At 41.2% G+C, this 20493-nt stretch overlaps 1 protein-coding gene across 1 annotated transcript in view; it reads left to right on the plus strand.

Moving 5' to 3' along the window:
• KCNK2 (potassium two pore domain channel subfamily K member 2) overlaps nucleotides 1-20493 on the plus strand; it is a 201510-nt gene that overhangs the window by 26674 nt on the left and 154343 nt on the right. Inside the window, exon 2 of the mRNA XM_077485766.1 lies at nucleotides 15123-15433. Coding sequence (XP_077341892.1) covers nucleotides 15123-15433 — 311 coding nt within the window. The remainder of the gene's footprint in view (nucleotides 1-15122; nucleotides 15434-20493) is intronic.

Genomic DNA, 20493 nt, shown 5'->3' on the forward strand with positions numbered 1-20493 from the left:
TCAGATTGTTGGCCAACAAAGCATCAGACTTTTGTCCAAAGGGCATGTGGAAGGAACTTGTCTTGCATACAAACGGTACACAATTGTTGGCCAACAAACACGAACGTAGTGGTGTACTAAGTGGAATTTCAGCTCTTGAGCGCCACTCTTTGGACGCCTTCTGCTAATGTCGTGTTTGGTGAGCATTGATTCCGAGCATGCATGTTTGTACGTTGGACTTTTGTGTGATAATAGGTTGAGCTTTTTGGAAAAATGATACAGTGGCGGTATATTGTGACACGCCAGGAAATGATATATGCAGACTCATACAGATACTGAAAAGTTCCACTTTAAGTTTGCACTTTTCTGTGATTACTTCCTGCATTACCTTTGCACCCTTTTTGCGTTCATCTTTCTGGCTTTCCCTTTATCCTCTATTTTCTTTCTTGTAAATTGCTAATTGCTGACTATGAAGGCAGAGAGCTGTGTTGTGGCAGATGACTTGTCAGGGTGCCGGATTAGCAATGTGTGAGCTTGTTTGGAATAATGAGCATCAGCGGTATTTGCTGAAATGTTGTCATATAAAAATAATAGACAGGCTGTAGGTCTGTAAATAACGCACGGTGCTTTTTTTCTTTATTGCTCCTTTCAAAAGCCTGCTCCTTTCAAATCTTATTTTCTATCAATATGATTCCATTTAATCCAAAAATAAATCAAGAGAATAGGCACTCTGATTTCCAAATGTGCTGAATGAAAAGTCATCAAGTATATGCTAATGCACCTGGCTGGGCGCTGGAGCTGAGACATCTGTATAGTAATGGGAATCAGAATGGATTAATTGCTGGAGGGGAGAAGGAGAGGCACAACATGTTTTACTAAATAAAGCACAGCCGCCCATGCCGAATTGTTTTAATGATCTATTTATTGCCCTCTCTGAAGCTATGTTTAGCTTCAAGTACAATTAGAAGGCTTATTCAGTAAGAAAAGTGTAGAAATGGATAGAGGAGCAGTCTTCTGTGTTTTGTTCTGACATTCAGATTCAGAATACTTTATGAATCCTGAAAGGAAATTGACATCTCTATGATGTGGAAAGATGGAATCGGATTGGTAGTTTACTGCCCTCTGTACATCATTTATACACTATATTACCAAATGTATTGGGACACCTGCCTTTACATGCACATGAACTTTAATGGCATCCCAGTATTAGTCCATAGGGTTCAATATTGAGTTGGCCCACCCTTTGCAGTTATAACAGCTTCAACTCTTCTGGGAAGGCCGTCCACAAGGTTTAGAAGTGTGTCTATGGAAATGTTTGACATTCTTCCAGACGCGCATTTGTGAGGTCAGGCACTGAGGGGACGAGAAGGCCTGGCTCGTAGTCTCCACTCTAATTTATCCCAAAGGTGTTCTATCGGGTTGAGGTCAGAACTCTGTATAGTCAAGTTCCTCCACCCTAAACTCGCTCATCCACGTCTTTATGGACCTTCCTTTGTGCACTGGTCCAAATCATTTGGTGGAGGGGGGATTATGGTGTAGGGTTGTTTTTCAGGGGTTGGGCTTGGCCCCTTAGTTCCAGTGAAGGGAACTCTTAAGGCGTCAGCATACCAAGACATTTAATTTCATGCTACCAACTTTGTGGGAACAGTTTGGGGATGGCACCTTCCTGTTTCTTCCTGACTGTGCACCAGTGCACAAAGCAAGGTCCATAAAGACATGGATGAGCGAGTTTGGGGTGGAGGAACTTGACTGGCCTGCACATAGTCCTGACCTCAACATGATAGAACACCTTTGAGATGAATTAGTGTGGAGACTGCGAGCCAGGCCTTCTCGTCAACATCAGTTCCTGAACTCACAAATGCGCTTGTGGAAGAATGGTCAAACATTCCCATAGACACACTCATAGACATGCTCAGGGGGTGTGTCGGTTGTGCCTATGCATGCCCTAATCATCCCGAGTGGCACATATTTTCCCTGCTGATATTTCACCAAAGCCCCCCAATGGGGTTCCTAAATTTTTTTTAAAAATAATATAAAAATACAATTGTAAAAAATAATATAAAAATAAAATTGTAATAAATAATACAAAAATAAAATAATAAAAATCAAAAAACTACTGATACCATCCACTGGTCTACTGACACTAACCTCTGCCCTACTGATACCAATCTCCTCCTGGAAATGTAATCTCCAAAAATGGAGCTTTGAAAATGTGGAATAGTCTCCCTCCAGAGGGGGTTCTGGCCAGCTCAGTAGATTGTTTAAAAAAAGGCCTGGATTCTTTCCTAGGTGTACATAATATAACTGGGTACTAACATTTATAGGTAAAGTTGATCCAGTGAATATCCTATTGCCTTTCAGGGGATCAGGAAGGATTTCTTCCCCCCTGCTGGAGCAAATTGGATCATGCTTTGCTGGGGTTTTTCTTTTGCCATTCCCCGGGATCAACTGTGGGTGAAGGATTGTATGATTATTTTTTTTTTTCTTCCCTTTTATTGGTTGGACTGGTGAATTTGTGACTTTTTTCAACCAGACTAACTATGTAACCTCTGCCCTACTGACACGTTTAATGTCCTACTAACATTGTCCATGTTTTAACTACTTCAGCCCTGGACCATTTTGCTGGCCAAAGACCAGACCACTTTTTGCGATTCGGCACTGCGTCGCTTTAACTGACAATTGCGTGGTCATGCGATGTGGCTCCCAAACAAAATTGACATACTTTTTTTTCCACAAATAGAGCTTTCTTTTGGTGGTATTTGATCACCCCTGCGGTTTTTCTTTTTTGCGCTATAAACAAAAATAGAGCGACAATTTTGAAAAAAAAACACATTATTTTTTACTTTTTGTTATAATAACTATCCCCCAAAAATATATAAAAAAAAATGTTTTCCCTCAGTTTAGGCCGATACGTATTCTTCCACATCTTTTTGGTTAAAAAAAAAAAAATCACAATAAGCGATTATTGATTGGTTTGCGCAAAAGTTATGGCGTTTACAAAATAGGGGATAGTTTTATGGCATTTTTATTAATAATTTTTTTTTTTACTAGTAAAGGCGGCGATCAGCGATTTTTATTGTGACTGCGACATTATGGCGGACACATCGGACATTTTTGACACATTTTTGGGACCATTGTCATTTATACAGCAATCACTGCTATATAAATGCAGTGATTCCTATGTAAATGACACTGGCAGTGAAGGGGTTAACCAGTGGGTGGCAGTGTAGGGGTTAAGTGTTCCTAGGGGTATGTTACTAACTGTTCGGGGCTGGGCTTTCATTTAGTGAACACTGATCTCTGCTCCAATCACATGAAGCAGAGATCAGCGTCACTAGTTGCTAGGCAGAACGGGGAGATGCTGTTTACAACGGCATCTCTCCGTTCAGCCGCCCCGTGAGACGATCGCGGGTATATTATTAAATTATTTATATAGTATTGACAATTTACACAGCACTTTACATATATATTGTACATTCACATCAGTCCCTGTCCTCAAGGAATTTACAGGCTAAAGTCCTTACCACTGGAAGACTGTACTTGGTACACGCGGCTCCAAGGCAGCCTGCAGGCATCCTCTGGCTGCTGTATAAACCCCGGTGCCTGCCTGGTCTGCAGCCAGATCAGTGTCATCAGGAGAGCAGCTGTCTGATTGGATGCTGCCGCCGTAGTTGACCATCTTTGGTTTTGGCAGTGCTAATAAATAGCACTGTCCCTTTTTGGCTACTTGGCCTCAATGTGTGTTCTCCTCCCCTGATAACCTGCACTTTGCTCCGCAGCTTATTTTATTTTCTGATTATTTCAGGTACAGGGACTAATGGATTTATAATGCATCAAATTACGCAGCGCTTTAAATATACATTCACATTAGTCCCTGCCCTCAAGGAGCTTACAATCTACACAGTACACATACTAGGGCCAATTTAGAGAGGTTCCAATTAACCTACCAGCGTGTCTTTGGAGTGTGGCAGCAACCCGGAGAACACCCATGCAGGCACAGGGAGAACATGCAAACTGCTGGCAGGTGTGAGGGCTTACCTAGGTTGGAGTCCATGGTGCAGAGATGTACACTCACCCTTGCAAATACACACAGCCCACGGTAACAAAGAGATAAGCTACCTGGGCTGTGAATCTGTGCACGGGGGCTTGACAGGAAAAGCCAAGGGATCATCTAAGTAAAGCCATTGTCCGGGATTCCAGAAGGCAGCATAAACGATATACAAGCCAGGGTCAGAAGCCGGGGGTCAGTCTTGGAACACTGTAACTTGAAACCGGGACCACAAGTACTTTTGGTGACAAGAGACAATGAACTGACAAAGCCCTTAGAGTGAAGCAGTGCTTTATACCCAGCTAATTAGGTAACCTGCCACAGCTGATCCAAGAGTGACAGGTACAAACAGAATTGGCCACAGTACTTATGCAAAACTAGACATGGCTGGAAAGCAGGCAGAATATAACTGAGGTGTGGCTCAGAGGTAAAGAAATAGGAGCAAGAGAAAACAGTCATTAGTTCAATACCACCTAGAGCCACTTGGGGCGCAACCATGCCTAGCCATCTAAAAGACACGGTAGGGACCGTGACAGCAGCTATGGTTGTGGGTGGGATTTGAACCAGGGACCCTTTTGCTGCTAGGCGTAAGCTTATACGCCGCTATTCGCATTCTCTCTATATCTATCTATCTATCTATCTAACTATATCTGTTATTATTACTGGTATTTATATAGAATTCTCAATTTACACAGCACACACGTGTGTGTGTGTGTGTGTGTGTGTGTGTGTGTGTGTGTATATATATATATATATATTGTAGTTCCACATCTGCCCCTGCCCTTGAGGAGCTTACAATCTAAAGTTGGCCAATAATGTAACAACATTTGTCAAACTCAGCAGGGGCCAGCTGAATTTCAATCTATGTGTAGCACCCTGATGTTTAGGCAGGGTTGCTATTACAATTATTTGCCTTTGATAGTTGCCTTGGCCAATTCATAGGCGGTCAATTGATTTCACCCTAATTCTGCAATTGCTGCACTTCTACTAAATGAGAAGATTGGAAGAGCTCAGGGGATCCAGTGGCAGTGGACCAGCAAGTCTAGTGAAAGACTGGGAGCTTGGTTGAGTGAATATCTACAATAGAAGATTGTAGAAGAAGTGAATAAGTGAATAAGTTCATTACAACCTTTGTTAGAAAACGTTTCTATAGATTGTTGCCATAGGAGACAGCGGTCCTACTCATGCAGATGTGGTGTCTTGTTGGATGCCTTTCCCTGCATGGCTGTCTACCTATAGAAGTATCAGAGTCTGCTAAATTAACATTGCAACTACTAAAGGGTGTCCTGGCCCTAAACCTCTTTCCCACAGTTCTGTTTAAGAGACAATAAATCTTTTTGCATTCAAGAAGTGTCTGGCACCCATGGATCTATCTTGCATCGCACCCACCATGCATCGTAACCCACTCTACACAGAAGGATGTCCGCTGTCCCTAACTATATATATGTGCTGATAGTTGCATTCCTTTGTGGTTTTGATAAAGCATGGATTCTGTGTGAAACGCGTCAATCTTGTCTACCCCCTGCCTGTCTGTGCTAGGTTGTTTTTATGGATTTTTGTTCACTTCAATAAAGCCATATTGCATCATATGGGAGTGCTGCCATCCAATCTTTTTGTTCGCATTGATTTCTGTTAGCAATGACAGGGCGTGCACCCCACCACCTGGATCACACTAGGTGGATTATGGCCATAGTTATTCACCTGTGAGCAGCGGAACTTCGCTAATACATTTGGACATGCAGCTGCAAATTAGTATATTCTGGCAGTGGCAGGTTCCTCTGTCAGAATACAATGTCCTGGCAGGGGGAATTCCACCAACTCATTTGTGTGGATGAACTACCCATCTACGATCATCTATTTGTCTATCATCTATATATCTTCTATCTATCAACCCCCCCCCCTCCCACCCCCATTTTTCTGTCTCTCTATTAACACATACAGTAAATGGATTTCATAATTTACTTTTATTAACTAAATTTACTTGACTCTTCTTTTGCAGCACTGCACACACAAAGAGCTCTGATAAATCCACTATACAGCATTATTATTCTGTTACTTTGTAGTGCGATTAGTGATCCTTATAGCTCAGCACTCTTCTCCTTTGCATAGAGATGTTAGCACTCGGAGAATCAGCAGGTGAAGCTGAGCTGACATTTTATTGTATTATACCTCAGTAATCCTGATCAATGGCTCTGATGCCATTACAGAGATGCACTTGGGTCACAGCATGGGTTAGCGGCAGACAGCTTAGAGTCATTGTGATTTGTATTAAATTAAACAGTAAATTTCCTCTTCCTTAATAGAATTTAGCAACAGAACTGAGTTCAAATGCCAGTGAAGCCACAATGTGCAAGATGAAATGATTAAAGCAAGTTCTAGTGCAAAAGTCCACCGTGGCCCATGCCTAGTACTGGTAGGGCAATGGCACATGACTGGACCTCAGAGCTAACAACAGCTCACACTGTGACCCCCATATGATTTTTAAAGACTTATATATATATATATATATATATATATATATATATATATATATATATCGTAGCCTTTCAATGCCAACAGATCGATGATCCCCATAGCTGCTTTTCCCCCCCTTCTTCTTCTCTTTTGCTTACTCTGGGTATGGCTCCTGGTCTTCTTTCTTTAGCCATTGGGTTAGCAAGTGAGATTTAGCTTCTGTGTTTATGTTAGATTTATATATTCCTTGCACCTGACTCAATTCTTGCCATCTTACAGATGCCAGAAATGGGCCAATAATGTACACTGAACTGTGCATGTGCCGTAGGCAAAGCATGGTATAAAAATTGCTGGGAGAATATGGAATGGGGGAGGGGAGTTTTTTTCCCCTAAGATCTTGGCTCCAGTTCAGTGATGTTACAGGTGCCCTCTTCTTCCTATGGCAGGTGGCTGGGTCCTAAATGATGCAGAGCAGCACCATGTTATGAAGTTCTGCCACTCTCTGAAAGATTCTCCTGTAACTCCAAGGTGGAGGGCCAAGCCTTGACACCCTGGGCTCACAGGGTGTTGGTTGAATGATGCTGAACCAAATGATAGAATAGAAGTAGCACCACATTCCTGGATTGGAGAGTCTGCAAGGAGCAGAGCCTGGGAATGGTTGAGAATAGCACCCACAGCTTTTTATTTTTAACCACTGCACCAGCCAACAATTTGGAAACTTTGTCCAATTTGAACTTGGGCTTGAGGTCAGCAATTCAATTTTACATATCCCTTCCAAAATAGTTTCCTTTTAAACCTCACGCACAATGGTCATTTGCTCAGCACTCCTGAAGGCCTTTCTCCTGGTATTAGATAAGCAGCATTAAAACACCCTAGAGACACATTTTTGTAGACACATCTAGGCATGTTAGGTGCTTTATCATTAATTAATTTCATTGGCCAGAATTATACTTAATTATACTTAATTCTGCCCAATGAAATGTGTGACAGACCATACTGCACCCAGCTTGGGTGCTTCTGTCAAAATACAGCTTCCTCCAGTCTGGACCCAGGTATTAAAGCTGAGCACCCAAAGAATAGACAACACTAGTTTAGATGCAAACTGGAACTGGAACTCACTTTATTGTACTCTCGCACAGAATACATACCATGCAAGATCAGATAAGAGATCACATTATCCTAACCAATGCAAACTGTAAACAGCACATCTAAGGAACAGCTACCATAAAATAAGCAGTAATCTAATTAAACAGTAAGCCAATCAACATAAACATATAACATCCCACAATAGTTCGGTAACAGGGTAAAGTGGACACAATATTAAAGTGGAGGTCCACCCTAAAGTGGACCTTCCGCTCATTGGAATCCTCCCCCCCTCCGGCGCCACAATTGGTACCTTTCAGGGGGGAGGGGGGTGCAGGTACCTGTACAGTACAGGTATCTGCACCCACTTCCTGGATAGCTCTCTGCGGAAAGGGGCGTAGATTACGCCCCTTTCTGAAAGTCCCCCGCTGCCTGCTGGGAAACACAGAGGCAGCGGGTCCATCCTCATTACGCAGCGCGGCTCGCGCATGCGCAATAGGGAACCGGGAAATGAAGCCGAAAGGCTCCACTTCCTGATTCCCATACCCAAGATGGCGGCGGCAGCACCCGAGAGACGATCGAGAGATCGGCTTCGGGTGCCGACATCGCGGGCGCGCTGGGCGGGTAAGTGTCACTATTTTAAAAGTCAGCAGCTGCAGTATTTGTATCTGCTGGCTTTTAAAAAAAACAAAAACGTGGACTCCCGGCGGACTCCCGCTTTAAGTACCCCTCCAAGAGATGAGCAGACAGAGAGAAACAATTGGTAACACGTAAAAATGGGAATTCACACCTAGGAGGCACACAATGGAGAAATTATACCACGGGAGAAAGACACCTTAGTAAACAGATTATAGATTATAGCCTCAGGTTGATTTGAGCTGATTATAATAACATCTGCACTGAGTCTCACAGTTTAAAGCAGACATTGCTGTTTTGGGCACAAAGGCCCCAAATCTGTGTGCTTCTGGGAATTGAAGCAAGACCGCACCAAGGGTCCCCCAGGCACAAACCTCCCAAGAATAGAGCCCCGCAAAAGTCAGGGACCATAATCAGTAGGCAAGAGGCTACCCTGGAGCCCCCCCCCCAAAAAAAGCCACTGTCCTTGTTGGGTCTGTCACAAGATGAGTTAACGCTCAATCGCTAAACATGCCTAGTGTTAACACGTGTTTCAATACATAGGTTAACATTGAGGGGCATTTAGAGGCAGAAAAGGAAATGTCAAATGTTCCTAAAAGTGGCATTTTTAACCCCCAGTGTGCATGAGGCCATAAGGTTTTTTGACTCAAGTAATATCCAGTAGGACAAAGAGTACAATACAGGTGATTTATGTTACAAATTTCTTTTCACCCCTGCTGAATAATATGCACATTTAATTGTATATTGTGATACATGGTTCTAATTTTTGCAAGTACTTTCCCTTCCTCTCAGAAATTTTTATTAATAGTTGGTTATTGCTCGCACCCTGGAATTGAGTCTCTATGAGTTCAAACAAGGCTTTATATCCTTTCCAACAGCATATTACTTATGTGTTTTGTGTGACGTGCACTCTTAACACTACATTATCAGAATGTGGAAGTGAACATGCTGAAGTAATGGCTGATTTACTAGCACGACATTATAAATTATTTAGGTACAGTGTACAACTCAGTGCTGTGTAAATCTATATAATGATTCCACAGGAGCCTCCTGCTAAATACTAAAAAATGTTCTGGTCCATTATATAGTATTTTTTCTAACACTGTTATAATTTACACATTTTATAGCCTGCGGAACTTGGTCAATAACAGTAATAAATAAATATAAATATATATATATGTGTGTGTGTGTGTGTGTGTGTATGTGTGTGTGTGTGGTGTGTGTGTATGTATGATATATATTTACAGGTGCATCTCATAAAATTAGAATACAATGAAAAAGTTAATTTATTTCAGTAATTCAATTCAAAAAGTGAAACTCATATATTTTATATAGATTGTAACAAAAAAAGTTTTGCGCTGGACCAAAAATTCACCTACTATAGCAGCAACACCACGTAAGATACACACCAATAACTATAGAAATCCAAAATAGTTGCGCTCATAAAGAATAATAAATTAGAAATAAAAAATATTACATTAATCTAAAACAAATCTTAGATCCTATAAAGGAATTATCAATAATAATGCATACACATATAAATAATAAATGAATATCAATTACTGTAGAAAATCGTAAAATATTCATTAACGTATATGATCGTGAAAACCATATAAATATGTTCATAAGCATCCAAAAAGACTAGAAGCTAGAAAGCAAAAAAAAATTCTTATAAAGGAATATACAAAGCCAGATACAGTGACAAAATGAAAAATAAAAAAGACATAAATAAATCAGTCCACAGTCCGTGAAAACGTTGAGTGACGACTGGGATATTTTCCTCAATAAAGTGACTTGTGCTGAAGAGTTTTTTTCACAATAAAGTGACTTGTGCTGAAGAAATCCCACCACCCGATGAAGTGCAGGCTTACCAGCTGTGAAAGGTTCAAGCTCATATGGCCATAACTCGGTCGGGGCCTTTCTCCTCAACGGGATCTCCACACACGGTCCAATCGTCGGAACGATCCTGGAGAGGAGCGACGTGCTGACGTCACCGCGCGTAGCTACGTCCGTTCGTATACAAACACGGGCGTGTGTTCTGTAGCCGGCCGGCCGGCCACAATTCTATGCAAATTTTAATGTTTTTCCTTTTTATGTATATACGTTTTTTTGATACGCTAATTTTAAGAAAAGTGCCCTATGGGTTTTACCTATATTTGCTCCATTTTCCCTTCTTTCGAGCAAATGATTACCTATCCTTCACCATAGCAAGTGGTATCAGTGAAGAGCTGACTAAGCTGAGCTTGGTGGCCTTGTCAGAGGATCTCACCGATCGCACCCCGTTGAGGAGAAAGGCCCCGGCCGGGTTATGGCCATATGCTTTCGAACCTTTCACAGCTGGTAAGCCTGCACTTCATCTGGTGGTGGGATCTCTTCAGCACAAGTCACTTTATTGTGAAAAAATCTCTTCAGCACAAGTCACTTTATTGAGGAGAATATCCCAGTCGTCACTTTTTCACGGACTGTGGACTGATTTATTTATGTCTTTTTTTTATTTTTTATTTTTCATTTCGTCACTGTATCTGGCTTTGTATATTTTTTTTTGCTTTTTAGCTTGTAGTCTTTTTGGATGCTTATGAACATATTTACATGGTTTTCACGATCATATACGTCAATAATTTTTTTACGATTTTCTACAGTAATTGATATTCATTTATTATTTATATGTGTATGAATTATTATTGATAATTCCTTTACAGGATCTAAGATTTGATATAGATTAATGTAATATTTTTATTTTTTATTTTATATACCGTAGATGTGTCACACACAGAGTGGTATATTTCATGCATTTTGATAATTATGGCTTACAGCTAGTGAAAACCCAAAATTCAGTATTTTAGAAAATTTGAATATTACATAAGACCAATAAAAAAAAAAGGATTTTTAATACAGAAATGTTGGCTTACTGGAAAGTATGTCTATGTACAGTACAGTATGCACTCATTACTTGATCGGGGCTCCTTTTGCATTAATTACTGTATCACTGCAGTGTAGCATGGAGGTGATCAGCCTGTGGCACTGCTAAGGTGTTATGGAAGCCCAGGTTGTTTTGATAGCGGCCTTCAGCTCACCTGCATTGTTGGGTCTGGTGTCTCTTATCTTTCTCTTGACAATACCCCACAGATTCTCTATGGGATTTAGGTCAGGCAAGTTTGCTGGTCAATCAAGCACAGTGTTACCATGATCATTAAACCAGGTACTGGTAATTTTGGCAGTGTGGGCAGATGCCAAGTCCTGCTGTAAAATTAAATCAGCATCTCCATAAAGCTGTTCAGCAGAGGGAAGCATGAAGTGCTCTAGAATTTCCTGGTAGAGGGCTGCACTGACTTTGGACTTGATAAAATACAGTGGACCAACACCAGCAGATGACACGGCTCCTCAAATCATCACGGACTGTAGAAAATGTTGCATTTCATTTGGAAATGGAGAGGCACAGAATCCAAGTTGCATGAAGTCAAATGTGAAGTTTCCACAGTCAGTGATGATTTGGGGAGCCGTGTCATCTGCTGGTGTTGTCACTTTTTTAATTGAATTATTGAAATAAATTAACATTCTGATGATATTCTTATTTTTATATATACATATATCTATATATATATATATATATAGATACAGATATAGATATATATATATATATAGATATATAGATAGTTCAACATTTCAAGTCCTGAACTACTAGCCAGGCCTCAAGGGTTACTCGCCACCAGTTGCCCCACCCAGCCCACCCCTAATTCCAACACACCCTCATAAATTATCTCATGAAATGACACTTAAATGTATATTATACAGAATTAAGTTATAAAAATAAATATTAACAACAACTGTATCTGTGCCCACCAGTGCAGGCTGCGTGTATCCACCATGCAGCCTTGTGCTCACCAATGCAGACTTTTGTCCACCATGCAGTCTTGTGTCCACCATGCAGCCTTATGCCCACCAATGCAGCCTTGTGCCCAGTGCCCATCATGCAGCCTTGTGCCAACCAATGCAGCTTTGTGTCCACCATGCAGCCTTGTGTCCAGTGTTCACCAATGTAACCTTGTGCCCACCAAATCAGCCTTGTGCCCACCAATGCAGCCTTGCGCCTAGTGTCCATCAATGCAACCTCGTGCCCAGTGCCAACCAATGCAGCCTTGTTTCCACCATGCAGCCTTGTGCCCATCAATGCAGCATTGTGCCTAGTGTCCACCAATGCAGCCTTGTGCCCAGTGCCCACCAATGCAGCCTTGTGCCCACCAATGCAGCTTTGTGTCCACCATGCAGCCACTGTGCCCAGTGCCCACCGTGCAGCCTTGTGCCCAACAATGCAGCTTTTTGTCCACCATGCACCCTTGTACCCACCATGCAGCCTTGTGCCCACCAAAGCAGTCTTATGCCCACCATTCAGCATGTTCCCACTATGCAGCCTACCTGTGTAGGGGAGGAGAGGAACAGGAGGGCTGCCCAGGTGTTCAAAACGCAGTGCGGGGAACACAACGATAATAGCTTTCATTTCAATTGCCGTGTTCCTGCCTGTCATATACGGCCCCACCCCCTGGCTGGGGAACTTTGATTGACAGATCACCCATCACTGGGATTGGACGGGTGATCTGTCTATCAAAGTCCGGGCACCAGGGGGCGGGGCTGTATATGACAGCGAGCGCTAGGGGACACGGCTATTGGAATGAAACCTGATATCACTGTGTTCCCCACGCTGTGCTCTGAACACCTGGGGGGGCTCTCACTCTCTCTCTCTCTTCCCCTCCATGATCACTGGGAGAAAGACTCTCATTCCAAACCGTCTGCCGGCGGTGCTCGCCCCCCCCCCTCCCAGGCAGCCCTTCCTCGCCAGCCCTCAAAATCCACTCGCAAAATGCGAGCAGGTGAGTGGATTTTTTGAGGGCTATATATATATATATATATATATATATATATATATATATATATATATATATATATATATATATATATATATATATATGGATAGATAGATAGATAGATAGATAGATAGATAGATAGATAGATAGATAGATAGATAGATAGATAGATAGATAGATAGATAGGGAATGGCGAAACCCTTAGAGTGTTTATATGAGTTTTTGTACTGTTTTTCAACAATAAAGAGTGCTACATAGATTTACCACAATGAATTATAGTGTCGCATCCTCTTGTTGGATTTTGTATAGACTGCAAGGCTGCACATCTGATTGCGAGCGCATACTGAAGATTTTTAGACACACATGCTACTCACCCTTTTGGAACAGAATATATTTTGCGGTATAGATTAGCTGTGTCTTGGTAAAAAACAATCAGTTTTTTTAGTCAAATAGGCAAACAAAATAGCTTACCTTCAGCATTAACCAACAATCCATAACATTTTGTCTCACAGGCAACTCAAACTTGACCCACAATAGGGATTAGGTCCCGATTGGTCCAGGGGTCCAGAAACTGTCACACCAGCCCATCAGCTTCTCAGCAGGAAAACAGTTCACAGCTCCCTCACTACTCTGTCCTGTTCAAAACATCTTATTGATACCTGCTAATTGCTAATCCTTTCAGGCTGGAGGCCTCTTTCCCACCCAAGATCTCCCAGAGTCTCTGGATTCCAGGCCCCATTCAGGACTTAAACCTAGAAAAACTGCAAATCAGTTTTCCCTCTTTAACAGCTTACCCTGAAACCCCTTAACCTGTATGGTTGAGAATCCCTTAGCACTCAGAACTGCTCCTTTTGTAGCCCCCATTTAAGGGACTACAACCCGAATAACGGTGACACAATATCTGCCTTCTAGGACCCATCCTTGGCATCCTGTACAATATAAACTGTACAGTATATCATATTAAATACAGTTGTCAAGCACATTTTGTAGGGCAGGCAGTTGTTTTACAGTGATCACTCTGCATTATGACTACTCAAGAGCTCATGTGATCCCACATGGGTAGATTTAACCATATGGGCAAGAGGGGCAGCTGCCCACTACACCCAAGAGACATTTAAAGCCCCCAATGTAGCAACTTCCCTGATAATACAGGGAAACAAATTACATCAATTCTTGTTTAGAGATGAGTGACTGCAACCCTTGAAATTAAAAAGTATATAGTTTGACCGCCAATATATGTTTATATATTTATTACAGATATTTCTATAGCACCAGCATATTGTATATTAACATTAGTCTCGGCCCTCTAGAAGCTTTACCATCTAAGGACCCTATCTAATATGCATACATACACATACTAGGGACAAATTTAGGCAGGTGCCAATTATCCTACCAGCACATCTTTGGAATGTGGAACAGTGGGAGGAAACTGGAAGGAAGCATTAGTGCCCATCAAACGAAGTTAAAAGAAGGATGGAAACACTCTGGGGGCTCTGGCAAGCTTTCTTGATGGTCAGTTGCACTTGATAATGCTTTCTAGTGAGGCCCATCATGATCTGATCCTGATCTCTCGACAGGACATGCTCATATTGGATAACATGAAGTCACTAATAACAAGTAGAGCAACTGAATTTAGAAAATGGATAATGTGTTGGGAGCCTGAGACGCTGGACAAGTAACCTACTGTATGTTTCCTGAGTGTGTCTAATTGCCACATACTTCAATGATATATTTTCCAAACTAGTGATAGAATTAAATAGGAATCTACAACGTGTACATCCTGCTGTGCTTATGGCTGTGTGTTTTACCATACCTGATGCATATCTGCTAATAGTTTAGGCCATATCCGGTGCTTATTGTAGAATTCTGTCTCATACCGATTCAAGCAGAAACATGTAAGAGGCTATATCTATATATGTTTTTCAACTGCCTATTTAACTACTAGCCTGGAGTTCAGCTTTAATTGAAATTAAGGTCTATTTATTTGAATAGCTACCAATCAGCTAGAAATCATAAGTCAAGCATTCAAATAATTAATGAGTAAAACATTTATTTTTTCGTAGTGGCGGCTCCTGATTTACTGGATCCCAAATCAGCTACTCAGAACACCAAGCCAAGGCTCTCCTTTTCTGCCAAACCCAACCTTTTGTCCACTCGGGAGGAGAGGGGCATAACAGTGAATGTGATGAAATGGAAAACTGTGTCCACGGTATTTCTTGTGGTGGTTCTCTACCTAGTCATAGGAGCTACAGTCTTCAAAGCCCTGGAGCAGCCTTACGAGACATCACAGAGGACTACTATTGTGATACAGAAACTTAATTTTGTCTCTGAACATTCTTGTGTGAACACAACAGAACTGGAGGAACTTATACAGGTAATGACTCAACTTGGTATTGTAGAGTTAATAAAATGAATAATGATGGGATAAGGATTTTTTTTTTTTTACCACTACTATTCCTTTATATTTTCTTTTGAAATTTACAAATGCCGCAATTTAGAAATTGGATGAAAGATTTAGTCCTGGGAAACAGTTTTTGAAAGATAAAAAAGTGTATTTTGTATACAACAATAAAGATCAGATCAAAATGAGGGACAAATGAGGATGAAAAAGGTACAAATGAGGATGAAAGAGGGACAAATGAGGGACAAATGAGGATGAAAGAGGGACTGTTCTAACTCAAAGACAGTCCCTCAAAATCAGGGACAGTTGGGAGCTATGCATTGGGATACTGTTTGTGTGCAACCAATGTTAATTTTGTCGCTTTCACAGAGAAGCAAGCTACATAGACTGGGACACAAACTCCCTATGATCACTCATAAACTTCTGTTTTTTGTGGAGGACTTAATTTAAAAAGCCCAGAATATATGGGTTATGACTAAGGCCTTATAGGCCGAAACACGTCAACCTTTCGTATTTGCGTTTGGTCACTGTGGCTTGTTAATAAATACAACGTTTTTTAAGAGTAATCACCGCAGTGTGGATCATCTTTTCTTAATTTAAAAAGCCACCTTTAAATATAATTGCTCCAGTAAGGAAAGTACCGGAAAGAGTAACCGCAACATCCTAAAAAGTAACCTCATTCTCATCAATTGAACCCATGATGATTTCTGATAGTCATAACCAAAAACTTATAACCATTGACTTCTTTTTTACTAGTATATAATATAATATTAGACTTATAGGGAAAAGCTCCCTAAAGAGGTGAAAATGGGGCTTCCTAAATCTGGCAGGTAGTCCACCATAGGTCTGAACAAATCTGTTTAAGCAAACCTATAAGTAAATGTTGCACACAACAAAAAACAAAATTGCCCATTGGACTTTTAAAGAGTACACCTCAAACGTACCAAGTAAAATTAGTAAATGATTTATTGACAAACATTTAAAAAAAACACATAATACAGAAAAGGAAATATACTAAACATCAACATAGTAGTAAATTTTATATTCATGTAATAAACCTTTCTGTAAGACCAAGATATGTCATGAAAGTGACTGCCAACAGTCTAGGACAGCTGTACTGGGTTTCGACGCGTTTCGTGAGAAGAGTCTTGCTTTTTCGGGAGAAGCAAAGGGAGATGCCTGGAGATCAAGGGCATAAATGAATAAGTGAGCCAGTACAAAAAATATATACACATATAGTATCCAGTATGTTCCACTTAAAATTAATGAAAAAATCCTGGCCTCCTAGCGCCACCAGAGAAGTGAGTATGATACTTCTATTTTATGTGCTTTTTGAGCCTTGGCAGGGTCAATTTAGCTCCATACAGCTCATGATACTTCCAGATAGCAGGGAGCATGTGAAAACCCTTGGCCAATCATCAAACACCAGGGCCTTTAAATGAAAGTCTATAGCCCTGCATAAGCCTGATTTCGGCTCTTGGTGGCTGGAGGTTGGTACTATAAATGTTGCCGCAGAGGACAAATAAATTGAACCCTTCCTTGCTAATCCACAAGTACACTATAAAGTTTGCCAAAGTCCATTTGCTTTGTCATAATGGTACGTGGGAACTTCTGAGCATGGTTTTTATAGAGATCAGAAGCATGATTCCTGAATTGTCCTGGACCGAAAAAGGATATCTAATAAGCTCATGCCCAGCTGGCCAAACTACAATATAACCAAGGAAGTAATACATAAGACAGCGGAGTTCTTTTTCTTGTCTGACACATTTCAATTTACGGATAAACTTTCAAGTGGTCTCATCTCTTTCTGAGGTCAGACATGGCCGGTTTACGGCTCAATATGTAACAAAAAAAACGAAAATGACAGCAGAAGTGAGATAATGGAGTAAGGCTGAATACAGATGTTATTACAGGTTACATTGTAGTTGTAAAGTGACAAGAGAAAAGATATAGATGGAAAAAGCGTTATATATATTAGAGCCTGCCCGTTAATAAAATGAACACTTCACATGAAAAGGCAAACCGAGGACTCCAAATCACATTATTGTACTGGCTACTGAATATAAAAAAATACTCCTTTCTATCAATACTTAAAAAAATACTACTTCTGAACGCCAATGTGATTTAAAACCTGAGCAAAGATTGCATGGTTTATGGCCATCATTAACATTGTGTTTCACATCATTAGCGACTTTAGATATTCTAATAATGATAATGGAATTGATCAATGGTGCTTCCCAACTATGCAGAACCTAGAAATCATGAGAATAGATTTATTTCATATTAAACTGGAATAAAAATGCATATAATTATATATTTTAAAAAATAAATGTAGATTGTTAACTATGTCGGACAATAATATGTATAAGTCATAGATAATTTTTATTAGCATCCCCACTTACAGAGCACTGTGTAAAAAAAACGAGGAAACCTCATTTTTAGTCAGACTGACCCTGTGAGGTAGGTTTGGAATGAGGTAAGAGGATCAGCAAGTCACTGTGAAGTGAGATTCATTTCTATGACAAAACAGAGTTTTTACGACATTGCTCTACCATCGGATCATTGTCAAATGACAGTGATCACCAGCAAGGAACAGGGCCGGGACAAGGGGTGGGCAGAAGGATCGGCTGCCCTGGGCACAGCATGTATTGCAGGGATGGGGCCTCTGCAAATCACTTCTACTTTAAGGCTGACAGGAGTAGTCACAGTGACATAACTACTTCTGTCATCCTAGCACTGGAAACAGCAAGGAGAGGAGGAGAGAGCCGGTAGGAGGTCCAGGCTGTGCTCTCTCTCCCTCATAGGCTGGGGGGGGGGGGGGGGTACATGGTTTGTCATATTTGCCCTGGGCACTGGATGATCTTGCCCAAGGAATCAATATATTTGAACCTTCAGTATGACCATGGTTGCTGACTACACCAGTCCATTTAAAGGGCATAGTGTGGGTTAGGCACATTTTGCCCCAGGTGCATACTCATGTGAATGTATATGCAAACATGGGTGCTGCCATATATGTTCGAGTGTTCTAACCTTGTTATAAATAGGGACTTCTTTGATCAATAATGTAATATCATGGATGGCATGTTAGATCTTATTGGGGCAGCCCAGTGCTATTTGTGAGGCGAGGTGCTTTCTGTGTCCAAAACAAGTTGAAATTGGGAAATTTTACTTACGGTCTATTAAAAAAACTGTCCTTAAAGTGGACCTTTAATCAGAAAAATAAGTCCTGCTATATCACTTCAGGCTGGCCCCTTTTGCAGGTATAGCTATGTAAAATATAAGAAATAAGTGCCCATACAGTTAACAAATCCAGTAATACACTGTCTCACTCTGCTCTGCACATGCTCAGATGTTTTTTTTATTTTTCAGCACTGTGACAAATTTTTAGGTACAGATCTGCTGACAGCCTAAAGATTTACTGCTGCTCAGGTGCTCTGGGCTTGAGCAAATTGTTAGCCTCCAACAAGCCTCCCAAAATTCTCACCTTTACTCTCCCCCCAACTCTTAACCCCTAAAGTATCTTCTTCATCATTAATCTAACCCATCCTAATAGTGAACATTTATCTTGCTGGCTTCAAAAGTGTGATGGGCTTGAATTAGCACCTCTAAAATGATTTAGTAGCTAAAACCTGCCCTGTGCTCAGTTAATATTGTATGTTTATTAAAAAGCTATTTTAAATGCAACTCCCTTATTTTTCCTGCTTGTCACCCCATATTTTCACGACACTGTTTCATATGCCTCCATCTCTTAAAGTGGTAGTAAACCGTACCAAAAAATAATAATAAATAAAAATTGCGCCCCACCATCAGGACAGGGGTACGCCACTACACATCTGGTGGTCCTGTACCCCTCTACAAAACTATTGGAGAGAAGTATGTAGCATCACTTCCAAAATTACCACCTACAACATAGAGCCCACCCCATCCCAATGCCTCTTACATCTCTCTCCATTACCGAGACGAGTCTACCATGGCTCCTTGGCGATGCATATGCTCAATGCGGCAAAACAGTGTATCCCCATTCACTGGGGATCGCCCAGAGTTCCTTCCATTAAAGAATGGTATACCAGGATCAACAAAACAGCTGAAATGGAGGAACTGATCCATATATCCAGAGACACCCCCTCGAAATTTAGCACGAAATGGGCCTGCTGGAAACACTTCCAGACCACCTCGGACTACAAGGATGCATATCAGTAAAGGCTTCTGACCCACGGATTTACTACCTTTGACCCATAGGGCATCATCTACATACATATTTTTGAACTTGAAGCTACAGCCCCCGAGAGAAAAATAAGATTTTTGGATATATACCTATTGTTTTACTCCGAGGGGGGTCACGGGAAAGGGGACCCCTCCCCCCCTCCTATGCCCCCCCCCCCTCTCTCCCCCTCTCCCTTTTTTTTTTTTTTTCTCTTTCTCTCCCCCTTCCTCTCCCTCCGCCCCGTCCCATTCCCCCGACCTATTTGGGTAATTTAACATCCCAGACTAGACATGCACATTTGCTATTTCTCCCTTAACACCATGTGCTCCCAACAACGCATACCCTTCACTACTGCAGGTGGACTCCTGCAAGGGACTCCCCTGCTGTGACCCGCTAAGTCAGACACTAAAAATCACTCACCGCCTGCCCCATGATTTCATGAGAGCGGAGCCACCTTTCCATATTGCCAGTCCCTATACCCTCCTTCGGCCCGATCTCTCCATAGACCCTGAGGCGATAGCCTCTAGAGTAATACATTGCAAACCTTACCGGATTGCTCTCGTTCTGCTTACCAACCTGACAAGCACTTAACTGGAGTCTTGCTCGAACTGTATGGTTATGTGAATCTCAATATGTTTTTATGCAAGGTGTACTCTGTTTACTCCAAAACTTAGCTGGTTTTCTGTTCAACCAGTTGTTGGAAATGTTTGTACCTCTGTACTTTTTGTACTTTCACTCCAATAAAAATGTGTTTAAAAAAAAAATAAAAAATAAAAAAAATTGTGCCCCAAGCAGTTTAAGTCATAATGTGCTAGTATGCACCAGATAC

The sequence above is a fragment of the Lithobates pipiens genome, unplaced genomic scaffold (assembly GCF_037356315.1).
Source record: "Lithobates pipiens isolate NorthernLeopardFrog02 unplaced genomic scaffold, aLitPip1_a1.2 Scaffold_18, whole genome shotgun sequence".
Classification (NCBI taxonomy): Eukaryota; Metazoa; Chordata; class Amphibia; order Anura; family Ranidae; genus Lithobates; species Lithobates pipiens.